The 27,737-nt window shown below is 35.5% G+C and overlaps 1 protein-coding gene across 6 annotated transcripts in view; it reads right to left on the bottom strand.

Annotated features, from left to right (window-relative positions):
• Window positions 1-27,737, bottom strand: part of COL11A1 (collagen type XI alpha 1 chain) — a 134,961-nt gene that overhangs the window by 48,227 nt on the left and 58,997 nt on the right. For all 6 annotated transcript variants that reach the window (XR_003532310.1, XM_027671821.1, XM_027671820.1 and 3 more), the window contains 20 exons: window positions 27,197-27,250; window positions 24,457-24,510; window positions 24,298-24,342; window positions 22,924-22,977; window positions 22,789-22,833; window positions 22,294-22,347; window positions 21,789-21,833; window positions 20,553-20,606; window positions 19,684-19,728; window positions 18,111-18,164; window positions 17,987-18,031; window positions 14,648-14,701; window positions 13,622-13,729; window positions 10,120-10,173; window positions 7,494-7,547; window positions 5,351-5,395; window positions 5,171-5,224; window positions 5,037-5,081; window positions 1,877-1,930; window positions 974-1,027 (listed from right to left, as the gene is read on the bottom strand). Coding sequence is in view for 5 of the 6 variants with exons in the window: in XM_027671821.1 (XP_027527622.1) it covers window positions 974-1,027; window positions 1,877-1,930; window positions 5,037-5,081; window positions 5,171-5,224; window positions 5,351-5,395; window positions 7,494-7,547; window positions 10,120-10,173; window positions 13,622-13,729; window positions 14,648-14,701; window positions 17,987-18,031; window positions 18,111-18,164; window positions 19,684-19,728; window positions 20,553-20,606; window positions 21,789-21,833; window positions 22,294-22,347; window positions 22,789-22,833; window positions 22,924-22,977; window positions 24,298-24,342; window positions 24,457-24,510; window positions 27,197-27,250 (1,071 nt within the window). In the remaining variant the exon portion in view is untranslated. The remainder of the gene's footprint in view (window positions 1-973; window positions 1,028-1,876; window positions 1,931-5,036; window positions 5,082-5,170; window positions 5,225-5,350; window positions 5,396-7,493; window positions 7,548-10,119; window positions 10,174-13,621; window positions 13,730-14,647; window positions 14,702-17,986; window positions 18,032-18,110; window positions 18,165-19,683; window positions 19,729-20,552; window positions 20,607-21,788; window positions 21,834-22,293; window positions 22,348-22,788; window positions 22,834-22,923; window positions 22,978-24,297; window positions 24,343-24,456; window positions 24,511-27,196; window positions 27,251-27,737) is intronic.

Raw genomic sequence — 27,737 nt, 5'->3', positions numbered from 1 at the left:
GTCCCTTCCTTTACACAGTCAAAGCTTCGTCTGTAAGCCTATTGTAAGAAAAGAGAAGGAATGTTGAACACTTTGGTCCAAGTCTGCAAAAACACAGGGCAGAAAACAGTGCTAATGAAAAGCTGCAAAAGACCAAATGTTCCTCTCACACACAAAAAAATCCACTATCGTTGCAAAGCACTACTATGTCACAATGCTACAGCACTAGCAGAAGAAAACAGATTTTCAGAATGATGTGCTACTCCAAGCTGTGTGCTCCTCCTTCCAGCAGCGGAAGTGATTCAGCAGTCACTAACAGATTTCCAGTGATGCTGGAACCTAAAATACATTCTACATGCTGAGAAAATTCCTCTCTAAATTCATTTGTGGCTTTCTCTCCAAGAAAGAATTTTATTTTACTTCAGTGGAATATGAGTAAGGTTTTGGTGCTACAAAAATAGAGTGTTTTTAAAAATAATTCCATTAAAACTATTATGCTATTTTTTTCCTTTTGATGCCAGAATTTATTCATTGTGATTCTTTCAAAATGTAAGGTTTTTTTAAACAGGTTAAGTCATCTTTGATCCTACTTTCCAAAGGTCTTGGCTTTTCAGTTTTCTAGCTGCTTACCAATAATAAGACTTTTTATTATATTATTATTTATGATTACATGGCATTCAGTGAGAAAAGAACTGTATAGTAATTGTCTCAAAAATCTTAATTAAAACTGAGATCTGGGTATTGATCTCTTTTACTTCTATTGACTATTTTATCTCATTGCGATGCTACTAACTGGGCATAGCAAAAAATAACCTCACACTTGTATCACAGAAACAAAATAAAGCTTTCTCGTGCCTTACCTACCAACTACAAGTACAGATATACAGCCTCTTAGTGCCAGCCTCTTTCCTTTTTCCCTGTTGTCTCTATTTCTTTAGTTTTGATCACATAATCATGACCTCTAGGGGTTTACAACACTAACACATTTACTTACAGTCTCACCCCGCTGTCCTGGGTGTCCAGGCAAGCCATCTTTTCCAGGTGGCCCCTGAAATTGTAAAATACATAAATTAAAACATTTTGGAAAAAAGTGTGCAAGTAGCTGTAAGAATCTCTGCTCTCTCTTTTTTTTTTCCCTAGACTAGTATTTGGTAAAGCTTAACTCCTCCTATATAAAACAAGTAGGATTTTAATAATATTTTTGCCTTGTGTCCTCCCCGATGTGTGTTAACAGCTGCTTGGAAGAATGCCTGTTGACAAATATAAACATAGTCAGAATGAATTTCTGTAAATTCAGAAATCATGGAAAAAACCTATATTCCCTTCCATTTTTCTTTGGTTAATGACTCAATTAACACTAAGCATTACAGGAGTATTAGATGAAATTGCAGGTTTGGCATTGGAAATAAAAGTAACAAATGCATGGGTGAAAAAAAATCACAGGTGGTTTGATGCTTTTGTACTTACTCCACATGAGCAGAAGCACACCACAGGAGCAGTAAAACTAGTTCAGGCAGCAGCTCAAATGTGCTGTTACTTCTATGCATTTCTGCTACTAATGAATGTCTCCTTCCTCTTCCTTTTTTCCTCAAAGAATCAATTGTTAAAAGAAAACATACACCAGCAAAGTAGTATTTTGCCTTAACTCAGTGTGTGACCTGGACATTGGATCAACACACTAGGAGATTTGCAGTTTGGTATATTATGCTGAACTTCTTATGAGCTGCACCAATGATCATTTTGAATATGTGAGTCCTTAGCCTCAGAGCTCAACAAGCATATTTGTAATCTATACATAAACCATCCCTCATATAAATTTTTAAATAGTCACTTCAGGGACACTGTGTGGAAATTAACATTCCTGTTGTTGCACATACTTAATTAAAGAGATACTTACTGGAGGTCCCTTTGGTCCAGGGAATCCAACAGGTCCCTGAGGCCCTTGTGGTCCCTGGAAAAAAGGCAACCAAATAAGTAAAGTTTTACTCAAGCTGCCTTGACACTGGATTGAAAAGTTTGCTTCAATTATAAAAAATATGAACTATGTAGATAATGTCTGGATTTAAATATAAAGCCTCAGCTACAATGCCATAAATATTGGTAGCAACAATTCTCATGCACAGACATTGGAGGAGATTTCCTGAAAGCAATACCGCTTGTGTAGGAATGCAGTAAGAAAAGAGGAAAAGTACTTGTATAAACCATGTTTGCATCTGACTCCTAAAACTGTGCGTAACAAAACAGGAACCAACTGTGAGTAAGAAGCACTGTTTTTCTATGTTGCATAAACCATGGGATTTAGTCAATAGTCTGGTCATCTCTTTAACTTTCAGTCAAACAGTCATCTTTGACAATTATTAAACCCTGACAATATTTCAAGCCAGTAAAACAGTACAAACTTCCAAATAGAATAAGCTTTCCAGAGTTACTTGCTATAACGAAAAATAGTTGAAAAATCCCATAATGCATAAACATTTTATTTTTATAGTTTTGTATATAGACATATATATGGAGAGAGAAAAATTTAATGCAGTATGGTTTTACAAATTTAAAGATGATGGGGTGAGTTAGTGCATTGCGCACGTATATGTACAAGTGTACACATACATGTGTATATACAGGTATGTTCAAATACATCTATATACACAGATATTTACACAAAGTACCAGTTTCATAGTACATCGCTGTTCCTGAAGTTGTCATCAAAAAAACCAGAGGCCAGCTTTTAAAGTTTATTTTTGATATGCTGAAAGGGACTACGTCAGCTTATGAAAATAATTTTTGCTGTTTAGTTTTAGTGTACTGAGTCAAAGTGTAACAATCTTAAAAACTTACTTATTTTACATGGTTCCACAGCAGAGACAGGTACTCTAGTCATACAAAGCAAGTCTTCATTGTATTCTACCTGGTATATGATGTGTGGTTTTGCTATGACATTAGCTGTCAAAATATGTTAGAAACGTTGGTTTGATGGAAAAGACTTGAAGAAGGAGATCACATCTCCCAAATTACGCTATCCTTCTGCTCCTCTGATAAAGCTCAGTTATCCAAGTTCCATAAGCCTCATTCCTTAGAGCCCAGGATCAGTTCCAGAGCACAGCTGCCTCCTGTAGTATTTGGAGCAGTGTGCAAATGTAGCTGTGGGAGAGGATCCCTTGTGCCCACCCTGGGAGAATTTGCCCTTAAATGAATCTTATTCCAGGGAAGACTTTAATTATACTGAAATACTAAAACTGAGTCAACTAAGAAGTGCTAGGCCAAGGGAAAAATCTTTGTGATCTTAGTGCACTATCCATATTTTTTTTTCTTCAAAAACAGGTATAAGGCTGTTTCTGAAACCTCCGTAACACACCAATACACTCCATATGAGGGTTTGGATCTTTTTTCTATATGCTGTGTTTGTTAACAAATGAACTTTCCTCATTTGCTTTTGGATATAACATAAAGCTTAACCTTTCAAAAAAAAAAAAAAGGAGGAGCTCTATAGAGGAAAACTAATAAAATTGACTCAGCTACTCTACAAAATACATGAATGAAATTCGTCATTCTCAGAAACTAGGTTATAGGAGCACAACTCAAATTTTACAGTTAATTGCACCTTCTTTCTCATAAATTTCCACTGTTCTCACATCTTGAGGCTTTTTAAAGAAAAAACGTGCATTTTATTTCTCATTCATGATTTGGCTTGGAGGTCTCAAGCCACGGATGGACTGAGGGATTATGTGAGAAAAAGCATTAGAATACTAACAGCATGCTATCAAAATTACATTTTCTTTTCTGTCTTAAAATTTCATTTTAACAGCAGCTACACAGGATAGATTATTTAATGTTTACATGTCTGGTACCTGAAATAGTCTCAGAGGAGTAGAAATGACAGTTTTATTTTTTGGCTGACATTCACCCCTATTGGGAATCAAATAAGATTCCCTCACACTTATATTACACAAGTGATATGAGACATGGTGCTCTATGATTCTTCATCTCTTCGCTCTTATCAGTTTTTCTCCAGGGATCCTTCATCTTGGATTGATCTGCTCATTGTTTTTGGTGTCCCCACAACTTCTCTTCCTCATAACCTGTTGGAGCTGTCAGCAATCTCCTCTTTCAAAAGGATCTGCTATTCACCTTCTGGTAGTCTGTCTCTGATCTTCCTCCTCAGTGTAATGCAACCTACATTTCCTTTCTTGCACTAAGCCTAGTTCTTTCCATCCACCATCCTAATTAATGTAAAAAAAGAAAGTGACAGTATGGAGCTGGGGAAAGTGCACAAGGAGCTCCCTCCTGAAGAGAACACTGGGACCTGGGAGTGGATACTGGGAAAAGACCTATAGGTTCCCTATATGAAAAAGATTAGCATTTAATGAAATATAACTACAAAAGAAAAGTTTTATAAGTTTTGCAAAAATACTTTGGCAGGAAACTCATCCACTTAAATTGAGTTGGTTTTCAAGTGCTGCTATTACAAATCTGATTTATTAATATTGTTTTTCTATATACTGCTGTGCAATGAGCTGACTGTATACTAGATTTGTGTATTGATTGGTAAGATAACAGCAAGCAGAAAATTTTGTTTTAGAGAGAACAATAGGTTTTCTGAAGCGCACAGAAAGTAGGTTGAAGGGAATTCTTAGCTGATCAGAACAAAAAAAAAATCATAGCTGCTTCAACAAAGAATCTTCTGGAAGTGGCTTGAGTGTTTGCAAATCCAAAGAACAGGAAGTAAGCTGCAGTAAGTGGGCAATTCTGAAGAGCATAAGCTGGTAAGTACACCTGTAACTCACATGGATATATATAAACTGCATGGATATAACACAAAATGTGTATGTATTCTCTGTGTCCTACATGTACAAAAATGATGGAAGAAGCTTTCAGCAAACTTCAGCCACCCCATTCCTAACTTTGTGAAAAGCGTCATTGGAATTGAGGTTTTGTTAGTTCTGGTTACTCTGGTCAAGGAAGCACAAAGATATGAGAAGGAGAACTGAAAATAAAACAACCCTCCCACTCTCAAATCGCACTCCTATCTAGTGGGAAAAACAAAACCAGCTTTCACATACCCTTTCACCTGGTGGGCCAGGAGGACCATCATTGCCTGAAGTACCCTAGAAAGGAAAGACAATATGTTCAAAGATTTAGATTTATTTAAAAAAATCAGCCTGTAGCCAATCTGTACAGTGTGCTTGACCATTACCTTTGGACCTGGTTTACCAGTGGGACCTCTGGGACCTCTTGAGCCTCTTGGACCCTGTCAATTTAACACAGATGAGCTTGATAAGTATTGGATACTATAATCAATAAAATTAAATCTTCACAGTATAGTGAAGGTAATTTATATAGGAAAGCCTCTAAATTGCAAATCAAAAGAACATACTGTTGGTCCTCGTTGTCCTCTGGGGCCTGGTTTGCCATGTAATCCCTAAAGAGAAAAGTTGACAGAAATCATCTTAGCAGACATTCTATTTGTGAGATAAAGTTTTTTTACTAAAGTGGAGGCAGAGTGCAACTCCCATAAGCTTAAAAGTTATTTTATCTTTAACTATCTGGTTTGCATTTCAATTTACAGAATCATGGTCCTTGATAAAATTGATTATCTTTCTGAGTTCACTGGGACTTGTGGCTAAATGTGCTAAATTTGCCTCAGAGTTAGATTCCGTCAGAGGCGTTAGAAGATTTTAAACTACATTAAAATAGTAGTGAAGATGGCACACAACAAGCAGAGTCCCTCTGCAGTAGTCTAAAGGACTTGGCATCATTTCCAGTGTAATAACAGCCTTGAAGACAAGGTTCCCAGGTTCCCATGCACAACTCCACAGGTTAATAGAGAAAAGAAAGGCAAGCCTCTCTTCATTTAGAACAGAAATGAGGACTGTAATAGCTACCAAAATTACGTGCACTTGCACAGCAATATAGAACTTACCTGAATACTAGCCCTTAATTTTTTGCTTTAATATATCTCCTGATCATACTCAACAGAATTTTTTCTATAGGCTCTGCATTAATATTGCTGTGCATTGTAACACAAAGAATCTTAAAATGCAAGAGAGTATTCTTCAAGTAGAAAAAGGAACTTGATGACTGGTACTTTCTAATCTCTGAGGTAAACAAAACAGCAACAAAAAATCAGCAGAGATGTTTTAGCATAAAACTTGCCTTTATCAAAAACCAATTAAAAGCACACACCTGTTTTCTTGACAGGGTTTTTTTTCCTGTTGGTTTTATTTCACTTATCAAAATAAAAATTACATGTTGTTTTTGAAATGCTACACAGCTTTGATCTCAGGGACAAGGACTGTCTTTCCTAGTACCTGTATGCGTGGTAACATAAAACACAATGATAACCCTTCAGGCAAGATTAACAATATCTGATTCTCATTACAAAACCAGCAGTTATGGTCTTATTGATGATCAGCCTAATACTTAAGTACACAAGCAGTTTGATGGTGTTATTATGTGAACTGAAAGCTTTATGAAGGCCTGATAACAGATCAACATAGTTAGATTTTCATAATTTTAAGTCTGCTGTTTGATGCTATCGTTCTGCTTGTTTTTTAAACCTGGTATCTGTATTAGCAATCATGTGTCATTTTTCCTAAAAAGGATGAACTGAGCACTGTTTTATTGCTTGTGCCTGTAAATAACAACATATTTTTATCTTAGCTAAAAGAATACAAGAAAAATTTAAACCATACATAAACAGTGCAAGTGCAATTGGATTTCATATATTTCATCTTAAAAGAATGAATTTCTGCTTTATTTTGTTATACAAATTAAAACGGATTCCTAAGAATAATGATATGCTAATTCAGTTTAAGTTGCTGTCACCTACGAATTCTGACTCATCTCTTAATTTCATCATCTTTCTAATATGTTCTGCTATGTTCAACTGAGTTTTAGAGGCAACAGCACAGTGACCTTTTTTCTAATCTATTTTTAATTGTAATAGTTTGAAGAATATACATTACAGATTTTCCCTCATCTGCTTCCATCAAACAAAGTAGAAAAAGATGTAATTTTGCATTTTTTTACTATATGTAATAGTACATATTCTTCGTCTTGTCTGGTAGATTTTGCTTTTTTGAAGCTAAGCCTATAAAAAAACTACCTTGTGGCAAATCAGAATACTTATGAAATACAAGTTGAGTTTCCTTGAGGATAAATTGCATGGTAGCAGGACAATTCATGGGATACGGGAAAATAGTTCTTGCCAACTCACTCAGCTATACTGTCCAAAAAATCCCCTTCAGCAAAGGTGACTTTATTCCTCTTTTTCAAATCATATGATTATGGCACCATATGCAGCACAAAGCGTCCAAGTTCTTGTATATTTAGATTATTACCTTAAAGTATAAAAATAGTGTCTCAGTATGTCCTGTTTTACATCTTATGTCCATCTTAAATGTGAAAAGCCCTGTTTTATAGTTCTTTAGACAGCAGCTTGTATCCTTGTGTTTTGGTGATTTCCCATGGCATTTAGTTTCAAAAGTTAATTGTCATGCAAAAATGAATTATCATACCCTTGCACCTTTCTCTCCATTGGCACCAGGAAATCCTGGGAAACCAGTCGAGCCCTGTGTAAGAAAGCAGTGCAAATATCAGAGGATATCAACAGCAAAACAGTAGTATAGTCAATATTTAATTTACACATAAAGCACAAGTGCAAAATCATGCACATTGTACATGTCAAACTTGCAAGTGTGATGGCACTCATGAAAGCTGTAAATAAACTCACCATAATGCTTCAAGTCCAGAATGCATTAAAAAAAGGAAATCAATATATAGAATGGACATTACTTTTCAACTTATTAGACAATAAAAGACCTATTAAATCTGCACGATTTTTTAGAGAAGAAGTAATTAATAACAGCTCACTAGAAAACACTGTATCATAAGGCAGACAAACAAACAAGGTCTTGTTGCATCACAGTATAATAATTCTTTAAAAAAAAACCTTAAAAAAATTGTAGGGTTTTGCCACATGCTCTATTCACTTAACTGAGCTGTAAGTTAATTACTTCAGATGCTTTATTCATTGTAAATTGACTACTGGACAATTTTTTTTAACTGATACATACAACTTATGCATAAGCAGAATCTGTGAGGGTATCTGACTTGAAACTGCTCCCAGCTTAATTCCTCCTTCCTCCTTTTTTATTCCCCTTTTCTTTTGCTAACTGCCCAGCCTAATCTGAACAGTACTATCTTCTTATTTATTTCTAGTAAAGAGGTTCAGTGGGACAGCAGATCTTTTACCTGCCAAGGTGTTAATTTGCCATAAGGGACTTGGGGTCAAAGAGGTGACAGACATGATAAAATACACTTTTAACTAACTGGAGATGAAAATCAAGAGAGTGTTTGGTTTCATCAGCCACTAAAACTTACTAGCCAGACTCCCTGCTCTGATAATGCACCTCTGTCTGTGCAGCTCGTTAGTATTTTAGTGGCAAATAAAATGCATATAACAAAAGCCTAAAATATAATTTCTTGGTGCTCTTCTTTGAAATGTAATTTTTTTTTCTTTTTTTTTCTCTTGTTCTTACTTATGTCTTTCCTCTAATGAAACTTGTTTCACACAATCATTCCAATTATCCATAAAAGACTTAGGGGTAGTACACCTTCACAAACACAGATTCTAATGACACCCTGACTGATACTGACTGGTGGGAGAAAAGTAAAATTTTTTTCCTTTATTTTCCTTTTCTTTTTCTTTCCTTTTCTTTTCATTCTCTTTCGTGCCTTTTAATTCTTCACCAGTTATAACTTTATACATGAATGAAACTGAAAATTCTAGTCTGTGAAGCCCAAGCATGTTCTTTAAAATTAAAAGGCCAGTAAAAAAACAGACTCGAATGATGGGGCGCTAATAGGCATGACTTGGTTGTAAATATGTACAGTAGTTTTGCAATTGTGCTAATCAAGAGGGACTGGATTTTCTCAGAAGAAAAATCATGAAAAGCAAGTAAGTATCAGCAAAAAGAATAGTGTGAACCTTCTTGACAATACTGGGACAAGATTTCCTATTTGCTTTGCAAAGCTAATGTATTTTTCTGCTGCTTTTTTTCTTACTCCCTTTGAACTGGACTGTGAATAAGTTTCCAAAGAAGTCTCCAGTGAGTTATGTTTTGTACTTGTCATTATTCTTTCTTGGAAATTTAAGCAACAAATTAGAAGAGTGAACAGTGAACACAGCTTGAGAGCTATTTTCAATTTTAATGTGATAAAAATTTAATACAAGGAAATTCTTGACCAAGTGTGTTGGAAAAGGAATCAACCAACTTTTATTTGAAATGCTATATAATTTTTTTTATTAGAATGGAACAGTGTAAGAACTTTTATTTGTCTTATTTGACACAGTCTGGAGGTGCAATGTCTCCCTACTGGTCTCCTCTACACAAGGAAATGTCTGTAGAACTATGCTTTTATTCCATTTTTTATTTCTTGCTAATCTCAGAAAAGAGAGATTGCAATTAATTTAGCATACCCATTTCCTAAAGCTGTGTTAGAACATCCTTGATAGAAATATATTTTATAAAAATGTTTTAAAAATAAAACCCTTCACTTAAACCGGAAGCTCCCAGCATGGTTTTCTATTGCAATCCAAATGTAAAAGATGGCTGAAGGATAGAGGTAGGCATGGGTTTTGTCAAATTTTTCTTAAAAGAAGCTAAAGGAAAACCTGATGAAAATAGTAAATTATATATTTCAAAGAAAAATGGCTTATTCTATGGAAGAAGCAGTAATGACACAAATGGAATCCTTGCACCACACTAAAAATTCCCATCACTATCAGCATTCATTTAGTGGTCAATATAGTGCTTATTCTCTTTAAAGTATATCAGCAATTCCTTAATTTTCAAGTTGTTTACTGCATGCCAGTTTCTGATGCTTACGCAAAAACACAAGTCATGAGAGCATGAGAACATGGTTGAAGGCAGTGTACCTAAAAAGAGGAAATTTAGTGCTCCATAAAGAGCCTAACTTAGGGTTTCCCACATTATTAAAGATTTTACTTCAAAATATGACTGTCAAGAAAGAAAATGAGAAAAATGGCCCTTTTTTTGATGTCCACACCCTGCTTCTGCAAACACACAAATAAAATAACTAATGTCAAAGCACACAATATACAGCTCATTTACAGCTCACCTTTGGACCTTGTCTTCCTGGATATCCTGGCAATCCAGGCACACCAAGCTTACCCTGCAATAAGAAAGCAGTGTTAAATTTTAATTTATTCTCCTTAGTGGTTCAGCAAACTTCTATACAAAATAATTTTTCTCAACATGGAGTGATGATACTTCATGGAATATAATATTAAATTAAATCAATTTTTCATTTTTAAAATTAATCACCAGTGAGCTTAGTTTCCCAAACCTAAATAAAAATCCCACTCCAGTGAATGCATCCAGAGAAACCAATGCCTCAGTGTTTTCTTTTTTCCCCTATGAAGTGTTGTGGGGTTGATGTCATTAAACAATTAATATTCTTTAAGAAATCAGGCTGTTAATAGGCTTAAGTGAGAAGAAATTATTTTTAGTTTATACTGTGTGACAGCTGACTTTTCATGAATAGGCATTTGAAGAATCAATGCTTTTCTTGAATAGTTCTAAACTGAGACTATCATAAATCATGCCCCACTGACTATTTGCTGACAATAGATTTGTCAACAAATATTAAAAACTTGTTATGTTCAGAAAGGACTGATCAACACTGACATCAGCCATTCTCAGAAATGAAATACAGTACCCTACTCCATTGAGTTGGTCTCTTTAGACCTCTAGAGGATGAGTGATGGTTTGCCACTTTCAAAGGCAAGGGAAAGCAGTTTCAGACTTTGAAAGATGGGAATTCTGGGGAAGAATTTGTCTATTTTCCAGACTATCACATTTTGGAGAAGATCTCAATAGAAAAGATATGACTATAAAGTATCATAAGGTACTCGCAGTAACCTTAAGTAATGAAAAATAGAAAGGAGAGACCTGTATGGGGAAGGAGATTTGCCAAAAAATGTCTGTTGGTAAAAAATGCAACACATGAAAAAATATGTTGTATATTATCATATTCTTGCAAGTGCATGTGTCTGGTGAGACACTGTAGAAGAACAATTTTTACATTTAGGAAAATAATTATAATGCTGCCAGTTTTGTGCCCCACCAAAACAAGCTGCTCACATTGCAATGATTTAAATGTTTTGTAGCATGACAGCGCTTCAAACTCTTGCCAAATTCAGTGGAAGTTTTATCCCTGATTTTATGATTAAGCAAGCCCAGTTGCCTAGGTTTTGACTGTGGATACAGATGGGTTTTTTAATGATAACCTCTTTTCTGATTTTTTTGGCACCCTACTTGGGATTTCCTTAATTAAGCAAATTCAGCCTTAGACCTACTGGGAAAATAGAGTTTTCTTATCACAGAATCAGTTGAACATAATGACCAAGAGACTACTCTAGTAATTTCATTACTTTCATCACAAGACTAGTACCTTTGCATTAAATACATCATAGGAATGACAAGAGAACAGAACATTTATAACTGGTTTTATAGATTTTCCTAATATTGTGAGGAGGCCCAAGAGTTCTCAAAGATTATTTTAGTTTTTGAATTAAAATAAATATCACAGGACCAACACCACAGAATTTCTCTCTGATCCACTCTGTTCTGGCCAAGTATCCATAGAATATCCACAGAATATGCCTGAATTCTAATGGGCAAGATAAGGTAGAAATATTTGTAGAAAAGGGAAAACTGTAGGTCTAAAATTCCAAGGCCAGCTAATGTTTTTTTTTTCAAATGTCTTCTGATATTTAGAGCTTCAGATTCTGGACTTGTGAGACTGTTAGAGTCCCAAATATGTCACAGTGAAGAAGAACTCCTTGAAAACATGAACCTATATTAATACTGAGTAATTTGAATATGAAGAATTAAAAATAACTCAAATTCATATTTGGAAATTACCAACTATTAAGGAAAAAAAGGTTTGTTTTGTTTTGATCTGGTTTACTTAGGGTTTTTTTAATTAGGTTATAAAGATTTGAGAAAAATGGACTATTTCCTAGATGTCCAGAATTAATTATTCTGCATACATCGTGACAACAATAACAATTTTTACAGGATTCCGAATATTCTTACATTTTTGTCAGTCAGCAATACTGAAAATAACCATTGCCATGAAACATATAGTTCTTTCTGGAGAATAAAAATATATTGTGGGTGAAGATAATATGACTCTTATTATACTGGATTGTTTTGTTGACTTAATTAAAACAAAGTACACTGGCTTTCTGGTGTGAACTCAGCTTGCATTCATGTGAGAGAATAATTCTGAGGGGTTTTTTTCTATGTTCTTTGATTCATGACCTAATGAATCAATTCAATGACCTAGCTGGTGAGGTATCTTGCAAGATTGTAGAAAACATAATTTAATAAATAATTCCCAATAGTTAAGTAAATCTTGTAATGAGTGAACTGAGTTTTTGCATATATACTTTTCTAAGAGTTTATGAACAACATTATGATCAAATTATAACCCTAACATCTTTCTGAAGTTCTACTAATGATATAGTTGCAAAACATGGCAGCTTTTGATGAAAAGAGGTTGTTCCCAAGTTTGTTGAACACATATTTTTCTTCCTGAAAAAATTCTTAGCTGTGAACTTTGTTACCTTTTTAGTAGCACCACATACTTTTTAAGATTTCAGTGTATACTTTCAAAGAGTGTACATAGATAAAGATAGAATAATTAATTATCCCATGAGATGGGATGTTGCTGGAAAATACTAACTGTTCCTACTTCAAAGACAGTGAAACTGAGAACAAAATGTAAAATGCACCTTCTGTCCTATCCTTCTCAAGACAGAACTAGAATTAATTCCATAGTTCATCAAAAAATTGAAATACTTTCATCAGCATCTTCTCATTTCAGTGAAATTTCTGAACCATAATTTTTGTTCAATTTTATTTTATACTATCATTCTTTCCCAGTTATTCAAATTACCACTGCTGAAATCACCTTTCCCTTCTGGTGTTGCCATGCAGTGAAATATAGTACCTGCACCCCCATTCCTCAGCCTCCTTTCCATCCTCTATCAAACTCAAGTGGCTTTTGTTGAGATCAGGATTCTACAGAGATCTGTACTTATCTCTGTGCTTGTTCTGCCTTGTATTTCATGCTACCATCCTTTTTTTCAGTCCCACATTTTAACAGCCCCTTTCCCTTTTACCAACACTACTTTGGTTTTTTTTATTCAGGATATGTTTTCTGTTTAAAACAATCTTCAAATCACAATTTGTCATAATATGTCTCAATATTAATTCACTCTCCAGTTGCACCTTTATTCTCTTTTGTGTCCAGCTATTTTCTTTGCATTGTGTTTTCCACAGCTGGCATGCACTGTATGTAATTTGGGATAAGAATGCAGTTGCCGGTGAAGTACTAGAATGTCTTTTTGTATACTTACAAAATAATGATTCCCAATACTTCTTCAAATGTGAACTCCAGTGGTCTATTGTAGTAGTGTCTCATAAAAACTACTACTAGGTAGCTAAAGATTCTGCAGATATGGAGACTTCTTTTTTTTAGTGATGAAGATTATGGGTTCCACCTATGTTATGAGGCAATGACATGTTTATGTTGATTTCTGGCTACTGACCTTTTCCCCAGCTGGACCAGCAGCACCTGGATCCCCAGATGGACCCGCTCGACCTTTTGGACCTTCTGGACCGTCTTCTCCTCGTGGACCTGGCTGACCAATTTCTCCCTAAAATACATTGCCTTATAAATATGGAACAATTGCCTTTGTGCATATATTAGAAAGATTATCTACAATTACTTGAAAATAACTTTCCAGTTAATCTAAATAGAGATTAAAATCATACAATAGTTTGGGTTGGAAGGAACCTTTAAAGGTCATCTGTTCTTCCTGCAACGCACAAGGACATCTTCAGCTAGATCAGGTTGATCAAAGCCCTGTCCAATCTTCTATTAGGAAAATACTACTACTTATGTTCATCATATAAATGCAAATACATACAAATTAGACAGTGAATATTACTTTCACAAGTGTAAGAGCCTAGTTGTCTTGCCTGAAGACAGTTGCATTTGGAAACTGTGTATTCTTATTTTACCTTTCCTAAATTCTTGTGAAGACACCCTGGCAGTCCATAGAAAGAATCCTCTCTTTTAAGTACTTATATGGATACCATCTTTACGTATACAGACAACAGATACAGGCCAGGAGCCTCTAAGGAGTTTTTTTAGAACCTCCACAACACTTCCTATAAAAGGATGTAATCACCCCATTGGGCTAAATAAACATTTTGACAGAGATTTGCAAGATGCTGGGTTGGAATAGAAATATCTTTATCCTAGATAGAAAAATTGTCCTCAGGCAAATACTGGAGATCTTGGAATCTGGAAAAGGAGTTTCCCTAGGAAGAAGCTTAGTGAAAAGGATATTCAAGACTGACATTCACTTCCTCCTTATAACTGTGCCATTGTTGATTCACAAGAACCATATCTCTGCCTCAAATTTGTTCATGCACAGGGAATAAAAATAATTTAAGCTACTAGCCTTTATTTTATTCTTTGTTAAAATACATTTTTTCACTCTAGTGATCCTTTCAAAATAATAACACTTAGACTTTTAAGAACATATGGGCTATGAATAAATGCTTACCCGGTCACCTTTAAGACCCATGTCGCCTTTAAATCCTGGAAAACCATCTTCACCCTAAAAAAGGTAGAAATTTATTTAAAGACTTTCAGTAATAAGAGGATTTTTTTTTCTGCAAAAAGAATAAGAAAATATGTTCACTACAGGTTAAAATAATGTGCATAAAGCGAAAACTTCAGACACAAGAAAATCTACTATGACTATTACTGTTTTATAGAAAATATATCAGTGCACGATACAAAATGACTTTTTAGTTTGAAAGTTTTTAATAACAGCTGTTGAAAAATCTAGTTAAAGATAGAAACAATGTAACTTTTCTGTTTCAATATGAATTATCTTGCAAAGTCCTTTCTTAACTCCTAAGCTGTTTTTGATTATCGTTCTTTTTAATATGGTCATCCATTCAATTAAAGAAAAAATTGGTGGCAAATTATTCAGTGTTATTCTTTTTGACAGCAGAACTTCCCTTTTTCTTTTAAACTAGTGTCTAAATAGAATCACAAAAGGAAATAAAAAAGTTGACTAGTTGTGACATCTTAATAAATTGACAAAAAACCTGTGACATAATAATGCTCATAACTTAAAAGAAGTAGACATCTCTATCAGCAGTTTGATGTCTAGCAATACTCAACTCTGTCTACTCTCATTGGCTGAAGTGGTTGAAAGAAAGCAGGAAAAAAATTAAGACTGAATCCATATACAGTGGCAAAACAGATGCACATTACTGTTATTCCTAGTGAGAATTACTTATTTACTGCCTAAAAATTCTGGCAGAGAATTTACTCCAAGCAATTTAATAGGTCTCCATGCTGAAGTACAAGAAGATAGTACTCAGACAAGTTTCATTTACACCTATATGAGTTAGTTCAGATGCAAACAGAAATCTCCAGATGTGTTCAGTGGAGTTGTTTATGTCTTGCTCCAGCATAAATGGATCAGCTTTTGGTTCAGCTTTCGGTTCAGCTTTCTTAGACTAACTCATCATAAAACTACTGTTCCAACAACCAGACAGACAAGATTATTGACTCAGTTTTCATCTGATGCTTAGTTATAATCTGGCAGTAAAGGTCTTTGTGATGAATAAACACATTTTACTATGATACCATTAGTTTTTTTGTATGCTGAAGAATACTGCTGACTTAGAATCTGAGTAATACTTGGACTGTCAATAAAGCCAAGAAAGAGTGATAATGTACTCCACACTACTGAAAAAAACCAAGAAGGCTTTGTATTTCATCCTCACTTTAAATAACAAGTTTGCGTTTTGCATTCCTGGGCCCGCAAAAGCTTTTTCTCCTGATCAGCAACTGAGATGGACTGCAAGGCTAAAGCTCTTTTGAATTTGTTTGGAAATTGTCAAACTGCATGCAACAAATAACCCTACAAAGGGTGATAGAAATAGATCTGCCAGTGGTAAACTGTTAAAAATAGGTAGGGAGACATCAAAATTAAAAACAAAATAAAACCAAACAAGCAAATATAGATTCTCAACAGAATGTGTTCATGTGATTCTGTCAAAAAGAACATGCTAAAAACCATTCCAAAAGCAGGTGTGCCATGCTTTCTAGATGGTGAAACAAAGCTTTATCTTTAAGATCATCTTCTATTGCATAAATTAAAACTTAAGGTGGCCTTTCTTAAAATTTAGAAAGAGGTGAAAGGCAGAGTGAAGAATACATCAAAAAAGCTTCAGCTGCAAAAGTTGCTCAGTTATGGCCATGGACAGTAATAATTACATGAGAACACTTTGCAACATATCAGCAAGGACTGACCATGTGCCAACTACTGACTAAATGGCTGCCAAATGAACTGAAACTCTTCTTCAGCTTTCACAGTGAGGTTCCAGCTATTGAGATCTACAAGAGGTTGATTTTATTCCGTGTAGGAGGAGAGAGTTGAATGCTCTATTTCCTCTTCTGCTGTTAACAAAAAATAAAATAGCTAAAGAGTTCTAGTTACCATTACTGGTTGGTACAGAGAAAGGCCTCCTCTGATATCCCTGGGACCATCTCAGATCTATAGAGGCTTTCCTGAATGATAAGTTTATTTATTTTGGTCTCTTGCAGTGCTTTTGCCCATGTAATGGCATCTGAATAATTTCAGTAAAAAAAGGCCTGTGTAACACACCCTTAAAGCACTAAGAGGACAAACTATGAAATATCTTTGTGTGACCTTTTGAGGTATTTAGTAGAGTTCACTGTCTACTGCAACTGTGAGATCAATTGTTAGGAACACAGTAGTATTGTGGATATTATGCTAATCAGCACTCACTGATACAAACAGATGTATACACATACATATCTTAAGCATATTTATATGCGAGTCTTGTATTTTATCTGAGCTGGATATTAATCACTCAATAAGGCACAAGAAAAATCTGGGGTTTTGAACTGTCCAGACTCCACAGGTATTAAACACACTCTTTTTCAGTTTAAATTTAATGAGCAACTCTAGAGTGAGCATGCAGACTAGACAAACCGTGGTTTAGGAAGGCTCGAAAATATCCAGCAGCTCTTGGCATCTGAGTCAAGTGCTGAAATCAAGGCTTTTTGGCAAGACTGACTCTTCTGCTTGAGAAATATCTATAAATATATATATGAGCCACCAGAGCCACAAGGCTGAATTTGCCTGTGTGGTCAGGTTTGCTATCTGTCTCTTATTTTGAATTCTGAGAGAAGTATGAATTTAAACCAACACTGGCTGCAGTTTCAGCCACTGCAAACCATCAGCACTCAGTATAGTTTGCAGTAGCTGGTGTTTGCTCTAATAAGAGCTCTACACATAAAATTAATGGTCTCAGGGGAACATAAGAGCTTTCTTCACATTCATATACATGTATCTGACTGGGGCTGTCCATCACTTTGACAAAGCCAAAGATCTGGAATAAAAATACCTTGAACCTAGAAAGCCATTGCACTAAGTCCATAAGTACATACTAAGTATATAAAAAATACAAATCTATCTTATGGCTCTATCAAAACAGATAAAATAACAGTATTGTCACCACAAATTTCTCTCATGCACAAGCTTCTCAGTATCCTCTATAGTTATCTACCAACAAGAGAGGGAATGTCTAATTCTCTACTTAAGGGTGCCTTAGAGAGAAGTTACTTAAACTGGTGTGAAGAGGATTCAAAACCATTCTAACAACTGAAGGTTTTATATTCAGTCTGTACCAGCATAAATAACCATGGAGGTCACTGATTTAGAAATTGGGCTTTGTATGTCCTTAGGGAAAGGCAAAAATAAACCCACTGCTGCAAGATAAAGCACACTACAGTGAAGGAGACAGAAGATGTTGCAGTGAAAACAGGGAAAAGAATTAACTGCAGTCAGATTTACCTTTTCACCTTTGGATCCCTTGAGTCCACGGACACCATCAGCACCCTAAAGGAAGAATATAAAGAATTACTCACACGCATATATTCAAAGGGGTGTGGGGAGGAGTCCAATAACTAAATCTTACCTTTACACCACGAGGACCTGGATAGCCAATTGGACCCTGAGGACCTGGAGGGCCCTAAAATATATTGGAGTAAAGAATCTTTGTTTGTATAGTACTTGGTTAGCAAGCAGTTCTCTTTTGAGTCTAATCCTTATTCTTTTACTATAATGCAGCAGTCTTGTGTGAAACAGCAAAAAAACACTGGGCTGCCTGCCACTAAGAAAAGTTAAGACATCACAAAGCACCCTTCAATGTCACTATAAACTATTAACAGAATTATGATCTTGGATCTACTTGTATATTTGAGAAGCAGCTATCTACAATATAAATTATCTGAAACAATGGTAATTGTAAAAAGTTACAAACAATCGGAAACAAAAAAAAGATGTGGATTAGAAACCAGTGGTGTTTTACTGAAGAAAATTTATGTTAATTATGATTATGACACAAGTCAAAAGTAGAGATAAAAATAATGGGGAAAATAAAAGTTATAGTTTAAAAAAAAAAAGAGAGATTCCAAGCCTGAAAGCTAAAAGGCTCATGGTGCTATCAATAGTGACTGGTACCTAAAGAAACTGAGTTCTGTGAACAGTGGAAACAAAGATGCCTGGAAACATATCTCTGTGTGAGGCTGAGCCGCTCTGTTGATTTGCCAATGTCTGAGATGAACAGATAACAAAATCTTTCACTAATGGGGACATTGCTGGTGTCTTTTTCCTCATTCCAATGTGTCTTTTCACAAAACCTTTAGACTGTTAACATCTCTGAGAAACTGAACTTTCTATCAAATTTGGCTGAAATTGAGCAGTAAATTCAAAAGATTTAAGGAACAACTGACAGATGGTCACACACACCTGTACTTTCAAATCATAAATGCTCTGTGTAAATTTTATTTTCTTAGAAATCAGGATAAAATGTAAAAGCCTCTAACAGATAACATTTTGGACAAATATGACACGCTGATGTCAGTGGTACTGTACTTTCTGAAATGTCCTATTAATTCATTCATCCTGTCATCCGAAATACAACCTTTTATCATTGCCCCTGAAAACAGTACTGAAACTGATGTCAGGTGCTACAATGAGTGCTATTCTGGATAAATAAGGGTCAATACTGAGCAAGCAGAACAATTTAAAGAGCCCCAAGTCCCTCCAGGGCTCCATAAGGAAAAGCAAAAAATTACTTTACACTGAGTTGAAGGTGACCTAAAAAATGCAAGGTCTCTGCATGCATTTTTACATCTTCAAAAAAGCAAGTTCTGAAGAACACTTGTGGGTACTCCATACAACAGAATTGAAAACTCAAAATATCTGCATGTTATTTATATGAAATGTATGCACCTTTTATTGATTGCCACTCTGTCAACTCCCAAACGAATTTTACTTTGAAAGAGTAAGCTTTATATTATTTACGTCTATAATATTTCAAATACAATAAATATGTTTGTCTGCATACAGATGCTTTGAATGTGTCGTGGGTTTTCTATTAGCTTTTGAAGTAGTTCTTGGAGCACCAAATGTGTCATACAGCTGAAAAAATGGCCAAAAATTTTTTTGAAATCTATGTAAATAGATGGAAAAGTTTTAAAACTCACCAATGCACCTTTATCCCCAGACTGACCCTCTTTGCCAGGATGACCCTGATTTAGGAGAAATGTATTTGATTTGAAAAATACTGGTTTTTCAGTAATGACTTTTTATTATAAAAATACAATTACTTAAACATTTGAATTTCAGGACATTAATCACATTTCTTCTGTATTAGAAGAGAGACACAAAATTTTGAGGAAAGATTTTACTTTTAATACCAATTTAGTTTACATAACAAAGGAAAAACCGGACAATAGTTACATTCATGTCAATATTTTCAGGAATATCATCATCATCCCTTCTGTTTAGTTAATGTTTCAGCAGTAAGAGGTTTTTAATGCAAGAGACTCTCAACTTTGATTTTGAAAGAAGAGTGATTTATATTGCAGCATGAAGACATTCCTAAAATTATTTTTAAAATTACATAATTTATCACAGGAGTCAGTAGAAGGCTGATCTAGCTTCAACATTCTATGTCTTTGTTTTAAACTGTGATTTGCTTTAAAATAAAATAAATTTACATCTTAGACTTTCTTCTATATCACTGACATTAACACTGACATAGCACTCAAAACATTAGTCAATCCACTGCTTTTCTTTCTTACAAAATTTGCAAATTTTGCAAATTCTGCAAAATTTAAAGGCCATTTAATGAAACTAAAGATTAATAGATAATTGTTTATGAATGAGTAGACTGGGAGTGGGCAAGAAGCTGTGAGGGGACGCAGTCATACTTAGTACTAAAAGCAGTTGCCAACTTGGACTACCACTACTTTCCCCCTCCATTTTGTTTTTGCAACAGAGGTATCCAGAAATATTTATCACTTGGTAATATTATCTAAACATTCAAGGGATTAAATATTTGGTTACTTACAGGAGGCCCATCAGAACCAGGAAGGCCAGGAAGGCCAGGCTTGCCCTGTGGTCCCTAAATGCAGTAACAGACACACATCTTAAGAACAATAGCAAACATGTCAAAAACATTTGTCTTTAAGAGCTAAGGATATAAAATGCAGTTATATGTAAATCCCTTGATCTGGATATCAAGGATAAACCAAAAATATAACAAAACTAAAGCCAGAATAACACTATCATATATATAAGTGCAAGAGTGCAAGGCCAGTTCTTACAATCTTTAGCCAACACAAATCACCCATATTTTTTAATGAGATATTTGCCTGAGAAGAAGCTTCAAAATTACTCTATGAACATGCACACACATAACACAAGATGGGGAAGAATTCTCCAGCGTATAAAATCAACTGTTATTTAGAATTTCAGGAATAAAAGGATTCGCCAGTGAAAGATATCAAGTTCAAGAGGCAGAGTACATGTTACAGAACTCCAGTGCTTGTAGCTGAAAGGCATGGTACGCTTTTGTGAGAGCCTTGGAAATGTATATATTGTGGAAGCAGTCCATTTTGCTAGAATAACACTTCTTAGGCACCCTGACAGTTAAAAAGTATGTGTATTGTTTCCTAAAATTTCCTTCATTTTCTCCAAAAGAATACAATAAACAGTGAGGAGAAGAAAAATCAAAGAAGAATGAATTGAGCAGGAATTCAGCAAAAAGGGGAGAAAAGTAAATTAGCGTAAAATTCAGTAGTGACAGTTTTAAAATTACCAGAGGACGTGTTTCATGCCACAAGAACATGTAAAAACAGATCAGAAAAAAACCACCAAATGACCCTACAGTATGCCAATTACACTGCAGAGTTATGTCAAACTGTAGTCCTTGAAAAAAACAGAATCAGACTTGAGTAGGCAAAACTTTGTCATAAAAAAGGGATTAGTAAAAGTAATTTTTGCCGTTTCCTCTAAAATTAATTAACATACAAGTATGCACTGTTTAATATTGTAGATGGGATTCTGAAGCTAATAACAGAAAATTAAACCAAAATAAAGAGAGGAAGTTATGCTTGTGAAAAAGTGTATACGAGAGGAAAGCCAGACCTCCACTGGTTATTCATTTACTTGATGATTTCAGGAAGATGTCCTGATTTTTACATTTAGGTTACTATTCCATAAAAGATAGCAAAGCCTTCAAGCTCATAAACAAGGTGGTTGCACAGAACTGACTGCGACATAACAAAATAAGGCTGTAACTTACTTTTTCACCAGGAGGCCCAATAGGACCTTGAGGACCAGGAAGCCCCTGTTAGAAAGAAACCAGTGTGAGAAAGCAGGGAGAACAATATACATACATTCACCCTACTAAAGGTCCCTCATTAATCTGTTTAAACATACTGGCAAATATAAGTGGCTTTTTTTCCCCTTACAAGTTAGATCAGTTTTGTGTGAGCCTTTTGCACAAGCCACTATTCTGGCAGTAGGTCTGTAACAAGATCCTATTCAGAACCCTCCTCCAGGTGTGGCCATTCCTGCTGCATTCCAGGAACACTGAATGAGTCATTTTTCTCCTGAATGAAAAATCTCTCTGAAAACTTGCTTAAAAACTCTGCTCCCACTGCCCTCAGCACATTTGCAGCATTATTTATAAAATCCTTGAAGCTTTATCACTTTTGCACATGAAAAGCTAACCTTTTAGTAATTTCCATTTATTAAACATTTGCTGCACATTACATCGTATTTCTTGGGAGTTATTTCACACTTACCTGTGGGCCTGGAATTCCTTGCTGACCAGGAGGTCCTGGTTCCCCTTGAGGACCCTATCATGCAAAAAAATAGTAGGGCATTAGGTTTGCATTTCTGCACTACAGATCTTCATTGTCAGGACTAAAAGGAATACAAACTCATCATTGTTCCTCCCTCTTTAAAGTCTACCACCAACTTTCTATCCAGTATGATATTTTTTCATGCTAATGAATATCATGACCTTTTCTTTAATAGAGAATAACTGCCCACACATAGGACCTAAGCACTGGAGTCCATGGTGCTAAAGGAGCTTGAGAGAAATCATGGTTAGGCCTTCTGGCTGAAAACTAAGCAACAGAAGGCTTCTCTCTTTTCTATATAAAATCATAATAACCCTGAATATTTTGACAGAAAAGTTTAATTAAATGGAACGGACGCTATAGTAGCAGGTATGGGTGAATGTAGAAAGGATTGTTAAAACCTACTCCCTTTCTAATTCCCAGTTTACTACTCACCATGTTTCCTTTTGGGCCCGAAGGTCCATCAATACCTGCAATGCCCTACAACAAACAACATTAACATGAGCAACTTTCAGTGGACTTTCATTTTTTTCTCTTGAAAATTGCAAATACAGATCAATTCATACATACAGGTTGTCCAGGGGGACCAGGTGTTCCTCTGGGGCCCAGTAATCCCCGTGGACCCTGTAAGAGAAGAAACACTTATCAACACCTGTGTGATTTTTTCTGAACAGAGACACCCATGAGCAGGACTGGGCAAAGGATGTAATAAGGAAGGGAAGGCAGCATGGGTGTTTAGGAAGAAAGAAAGAAAAAAGTTCACTGATAACAGATTCACCTCAAGGACACCCTATGTCTTAACAGGATGTCAGTGGAAGGGAAAGCTCTGATTTAGCTGCTATATTGTCATTTCAAAAAAAGGTAGGAGATTGCGATTTATATTTCCTGGTGCAGAATACTGGGACAGCATCTTCCACTAAAGTTTCAGCTGTGTCTTGGTCTAGAAGTCTGACCTGAACAGTAGCATATATGTTTATATTCCTGTCTTTTGAAAACATGATGGTGTGTCATACTCTATACTACTATTCTAAGTGTAAAATAGTGTTTTTATCTTTAGTAAAGATCCAATAAATAATTAAAAATTGCTAATAATTTTATTATAATAAATGCAAGGCAGTCTGGAAACCAAAATCAGATTTGTTCTTCTTACCTCTAGAAATTTCCACAAAAGATCAATGGCTATTCTCCTAAATAAGGTGAACAAGATTTGAGTCTATAACATAATCTTTTGGCTTTATACTATGCAAATGAATATTAGTTTTTATCATTTGTGTCATCATTCATGCCATGCTGCTAAAGTGGGCAGAACTGAGTCTCCAGCCTCCCCATGTTTGATATAGTTACAAATCACTAACACTCTGTAGCAACTTTGTTGTACTTTGTGAGTAGGCAGCAGTATATCAGACATTTAGGGTAAAATTCCCCTTTCTGAGGCTTGATTTCTTGCCTGCAATGCAGAACTCTGTTCTGCAGTGACAGCACCTGCAGAATTCCAACTGACAGGAGTGGAAATTCTGCATGTGAAACATGTGAAACAATGAAGCAGAGTAGTGTGAAAAAATGGGTGAATCCAGGTCTTATTTTCTAATAAGCAGATGCTTAGAAAACCTTTTAAAAGAAACAGGGGCTTGATTATATTCTCATGTATCAAGGACTGCAGTGACTGATTTTACACAACAGGATAAGAAATAGCCTTTGTGATTCTGAAAGTTGTATATACTTGGCTGGATATATTCCTGGTTGAATTCTAATTGTGTAAGTGGTGTTTCATCCCTAACAAAACTGTTAATCTATTTGCTTTTCAGGCATAATCAGTATTCTCTATATACACACAAATGCAATAATTTTTATACCTGGAATTCAGAACAGTTCAACAGAAAGGAAAAAATCTGAAAGTGACTTTTGTTTGTAACAGAAACAGAAGAATAAGAAAGAATTGCTTACAGCTTCACCTGGGAGACCTCTTGGTCCAACTTCCCCATCTTCTCCCTGTTTTTGTACAAAAGGAAAACAAGTTTTAGACAAAAACTGAACATGTATTGTGACCATGTTCCCGTTACCTGAAGATTCACTTTAGATTTTCCTGTGTGAATAGCAACTTACTCTTGACCCATCTTCACCAGGTAAGCCAGGAGGTCCCTGTGGGCCACGGTCTCCCTGTAGAAAAAGGAAAGTCATTAAAATAACGTCTGCTGTTGGAAACAATAATGGATGGGAAAGGAAATGAAAACAAATGTGTTAGCTGAAGTTTGATGAGTCAAAACATGTCTTGACATGGTGATACAGATCTGTAGGTTACAGTACTCAGTAAAATCTTCCACTACATTAGTATAAAAACAAATGAGCTTTGTTGGAAAATTAATTATTTGTGTTTGTAAAATTTCACTCTGTTACATTTTCTACTGCTACAAAAGATAGTGTTACCCACATTTTCCTTTGTCTCATCAACACCTTCCTGCTTTCTCTACACAGTGTGTTACTGCCAGTAAAATAAGGCTTGTGTACATGGGTCATAAGTTAATAAACCTATAGCTGGGCCCTGGAATATACATAGAGAAGTTTACTGACCCCCTTTCAGAACCACACACCTTGGCACCAGTCACTAAGAGCCTTGGGACTGATTTGTCTGAGGTTTTGGAGGGCAGCCAGACTTCCACACTTCCCTTCAGAGGTTTGGGCTTTTCAAGTCTATATATGCAGAGCCTCAGTAGATTCTGGATCATACTCTTAGGGTTTATTTTTCTTTCCCAATTCCTAAAGAGAACTAGTGTGCTACGTAGCTCAAACACCACCGACTGACCTCCTTGTGGGCCGTGGGCTTTTAGACTGTGACTTCCTTCTGGCATTGGACAACAACCAAGTATTCATGCTGTTTACCTTAATTTTATCAGTGTCTCCAAGGAGCCTGACCACTGCTGTGGATTCTGGTAGAGATATATGGAGTCACTGTTTAGTGGCTCTGTTCTTTACACTTCCAAGCTTTCCTAGGGAATTTTAGGTAACCGCCTCATATACCCAAGACTACATCCCCCAAATAGAAGAGTAATGCACCTAGTAAATCTAAATAAGAAAAGTTCAAAGTCATAGATACTGAGGTTAAAAGAAATATTGCACCATATAGTGTGATCTGCTCTACATTGGAAATCAGAGAATCTCATCCATGAACTCCTGTCTGACAACTTGTGTTTGACAGAGGCATAGCCTCAGAGAGACATCCAATTTGCAACTCATAGGTGCAATATGACTAATTCTAAAACCAGTCTAAAACTTCTACTCTAAAGATATGGGTTTTCAACATCTCTTCTTTTACAGATGAAATATAACTACTTGTCTTGCTGTGCTTATTATTGCAAGCCAAAGAGAACTGAACATTTCCATTATATGTCAGTATATGTGACTCAAGAGCTACAGCCATCTGATCTGGCTTTGAACTGAGCTGCTTTCACAAAGATCACAGTGTGTACATTTACAGATGATCTCCACAGAAACACAAGAAAGTAGTGATTTTTATATAGTGGGATGAAAGAAATTATGAAAAGAAGTCATTATTTCCATTATTATTTTGCAAATTTCAATCCAAACTTATTCTTCTATTTTAGGGGGAGTTAATTTTTTTTTTAGGAAATATGAAACAAGTTGAATATTTAAAAAAAAATAAATATTTTTTTATCACTTGGAAGGTGTCACAGACAATTCTAGCATTCCAGATTGGAAAGCAGACACACATTCCCTGATTCAGACCAGATTTCTGCTCAGTCCTCAGAGTGCAGCTGTGGCAAGTGCTTAATGCCGAGCCCCCTCTGCTGTTCACCTGCTGAGCACGCTGTGTTTCAATTATGAGATGTGCTGACTGCTTTACACTCTTTAAGAAGAGGGGATGATGAAAGAGGAATAAAAAAATTCCTTATGACACCAGAATTTCTTTCCCCATTGCAAACACAACTCAAAGCAGTATCCTTAGATGCTATTAAAAAGAACTACATTATGGTTCAGTAGCCAACACAGTTGAGATTTTCTAGGAAATGCAATGTGCTTACCCATTGAAGGATGACGTAATAATTTCTTGGTCATCAAGCCTTAGCACATATGGAAATGTTTTTGCTGACATTCCCATTCACTGTTTCTTTTATGGTGCATTGCACTTACCAGGACAACAGTAAAGAAGGGACATTCAGGCACATTGTTGCTAGCACCTACAATTAGGGTTATAATCTAAAGCAGAAATCCCTGATTGCGATTATTTCGACACTATGTAGGGAAAGATGAAATCTCATCCCATAGATTTGTATGACATAAGGAGCAAGTATACTAGTTGTTTTAAATATTACTACAAGTTTTCCTAACTTATCTGACCTGACTGTGATCTTTCTTTTAAGTTTCAGTTGCTGGAATAAGCCACACGAAAAGATTCAGTTTGCAATTCAAATATTCATATGGATTTTGCTGAGCAAGCTTCTCAGCAGGTTAAAATTTGTCATGGTCCTGATACAGAAACTTCATGCTAATTTCCTTTTCCTACTACTACTTCCTTTACAATGACAGTTAAGTCCAACAGGCAAATTCCTTAACTAAGAAACCTAGCTGAAGATGTGATCTGAATTCTTTAAATATATTTAAATCATTACTATATATATGAATCATTGTCTATTGATTGATATTACTAAAAAGTTTCATGAAGAATGCATTGCCTGACGGTACAGATATTATTCTGTAGCGTGAAAAGCATGAAACACTCTGTTTTAACTTTTCCCTTATTTCTTAGTGCTATTCTTAATGAATAGTGCATTATTTCTGTGACAGTATCAATTTGGTGTTGTATAAACATACATATTTTTCTTCTTACCCTGTTACCTTTGTCACCAGGGAGGCCAGGAAGACCATCAAATCCTCTGTCACCCTAGGAAAGAAGAAATCACAGCTTTAGCAAATGAGTGTTACATTATGGATTGCTTTCTCTGAATAAGTTGCACCTTCCCTCTACAAGTTAATTTCTACCCTTGGTTACATGTACACTTTTGTTTTTAAATTAAACACATGGGGGTGATCATATAGATCAAATTCACAAAATGTGCCTCTACGCATTGCAGCAAGAGAAGATGCCACATCAACTTTATCCCTGTGCTGTAGTTACGTTATTTATAAAAAGAAGTCCACACTGAAATTAAAATCTTGATTCTGGCTGCACTTTGCAGTTTCAAAACTGACTTCACTATTACTGATACTCTGTAACTAGAAACTGACTCAGAGAGAGGAATCATGCCCCAAGAATCAAGTTTCTTCAAGGTCAGACTACTAGCCATTAACATTAATTACCATATTTTAAATGGATGATTCATTCTCAGGTCTTGCATCTGACCCAGCTATCTGAAACCTCAGTATTTTCA

This window comes from Neopelma chrysocephalum, unplaced genomic scaffold (genome assembly GCF_003984885.1).
Source record: "Neopelma chrysocephalum unplaced genomic scaffold, ASM398488v2 Primary Assembly neopelma1_97222, whole genome shotgun sequence".
Taxonomy (NCBI): domain Eukaryota; kingdom Metazoa; phylum Chordata; class Aves; order Passeriformes; family Pipridae; genus Neopelma; species Neopelma chrysocephalum.
Note: the sequence above shows the minus strand (reverse complement) of the source record. Positions and strands in the feature narration are given on the sequence as shown.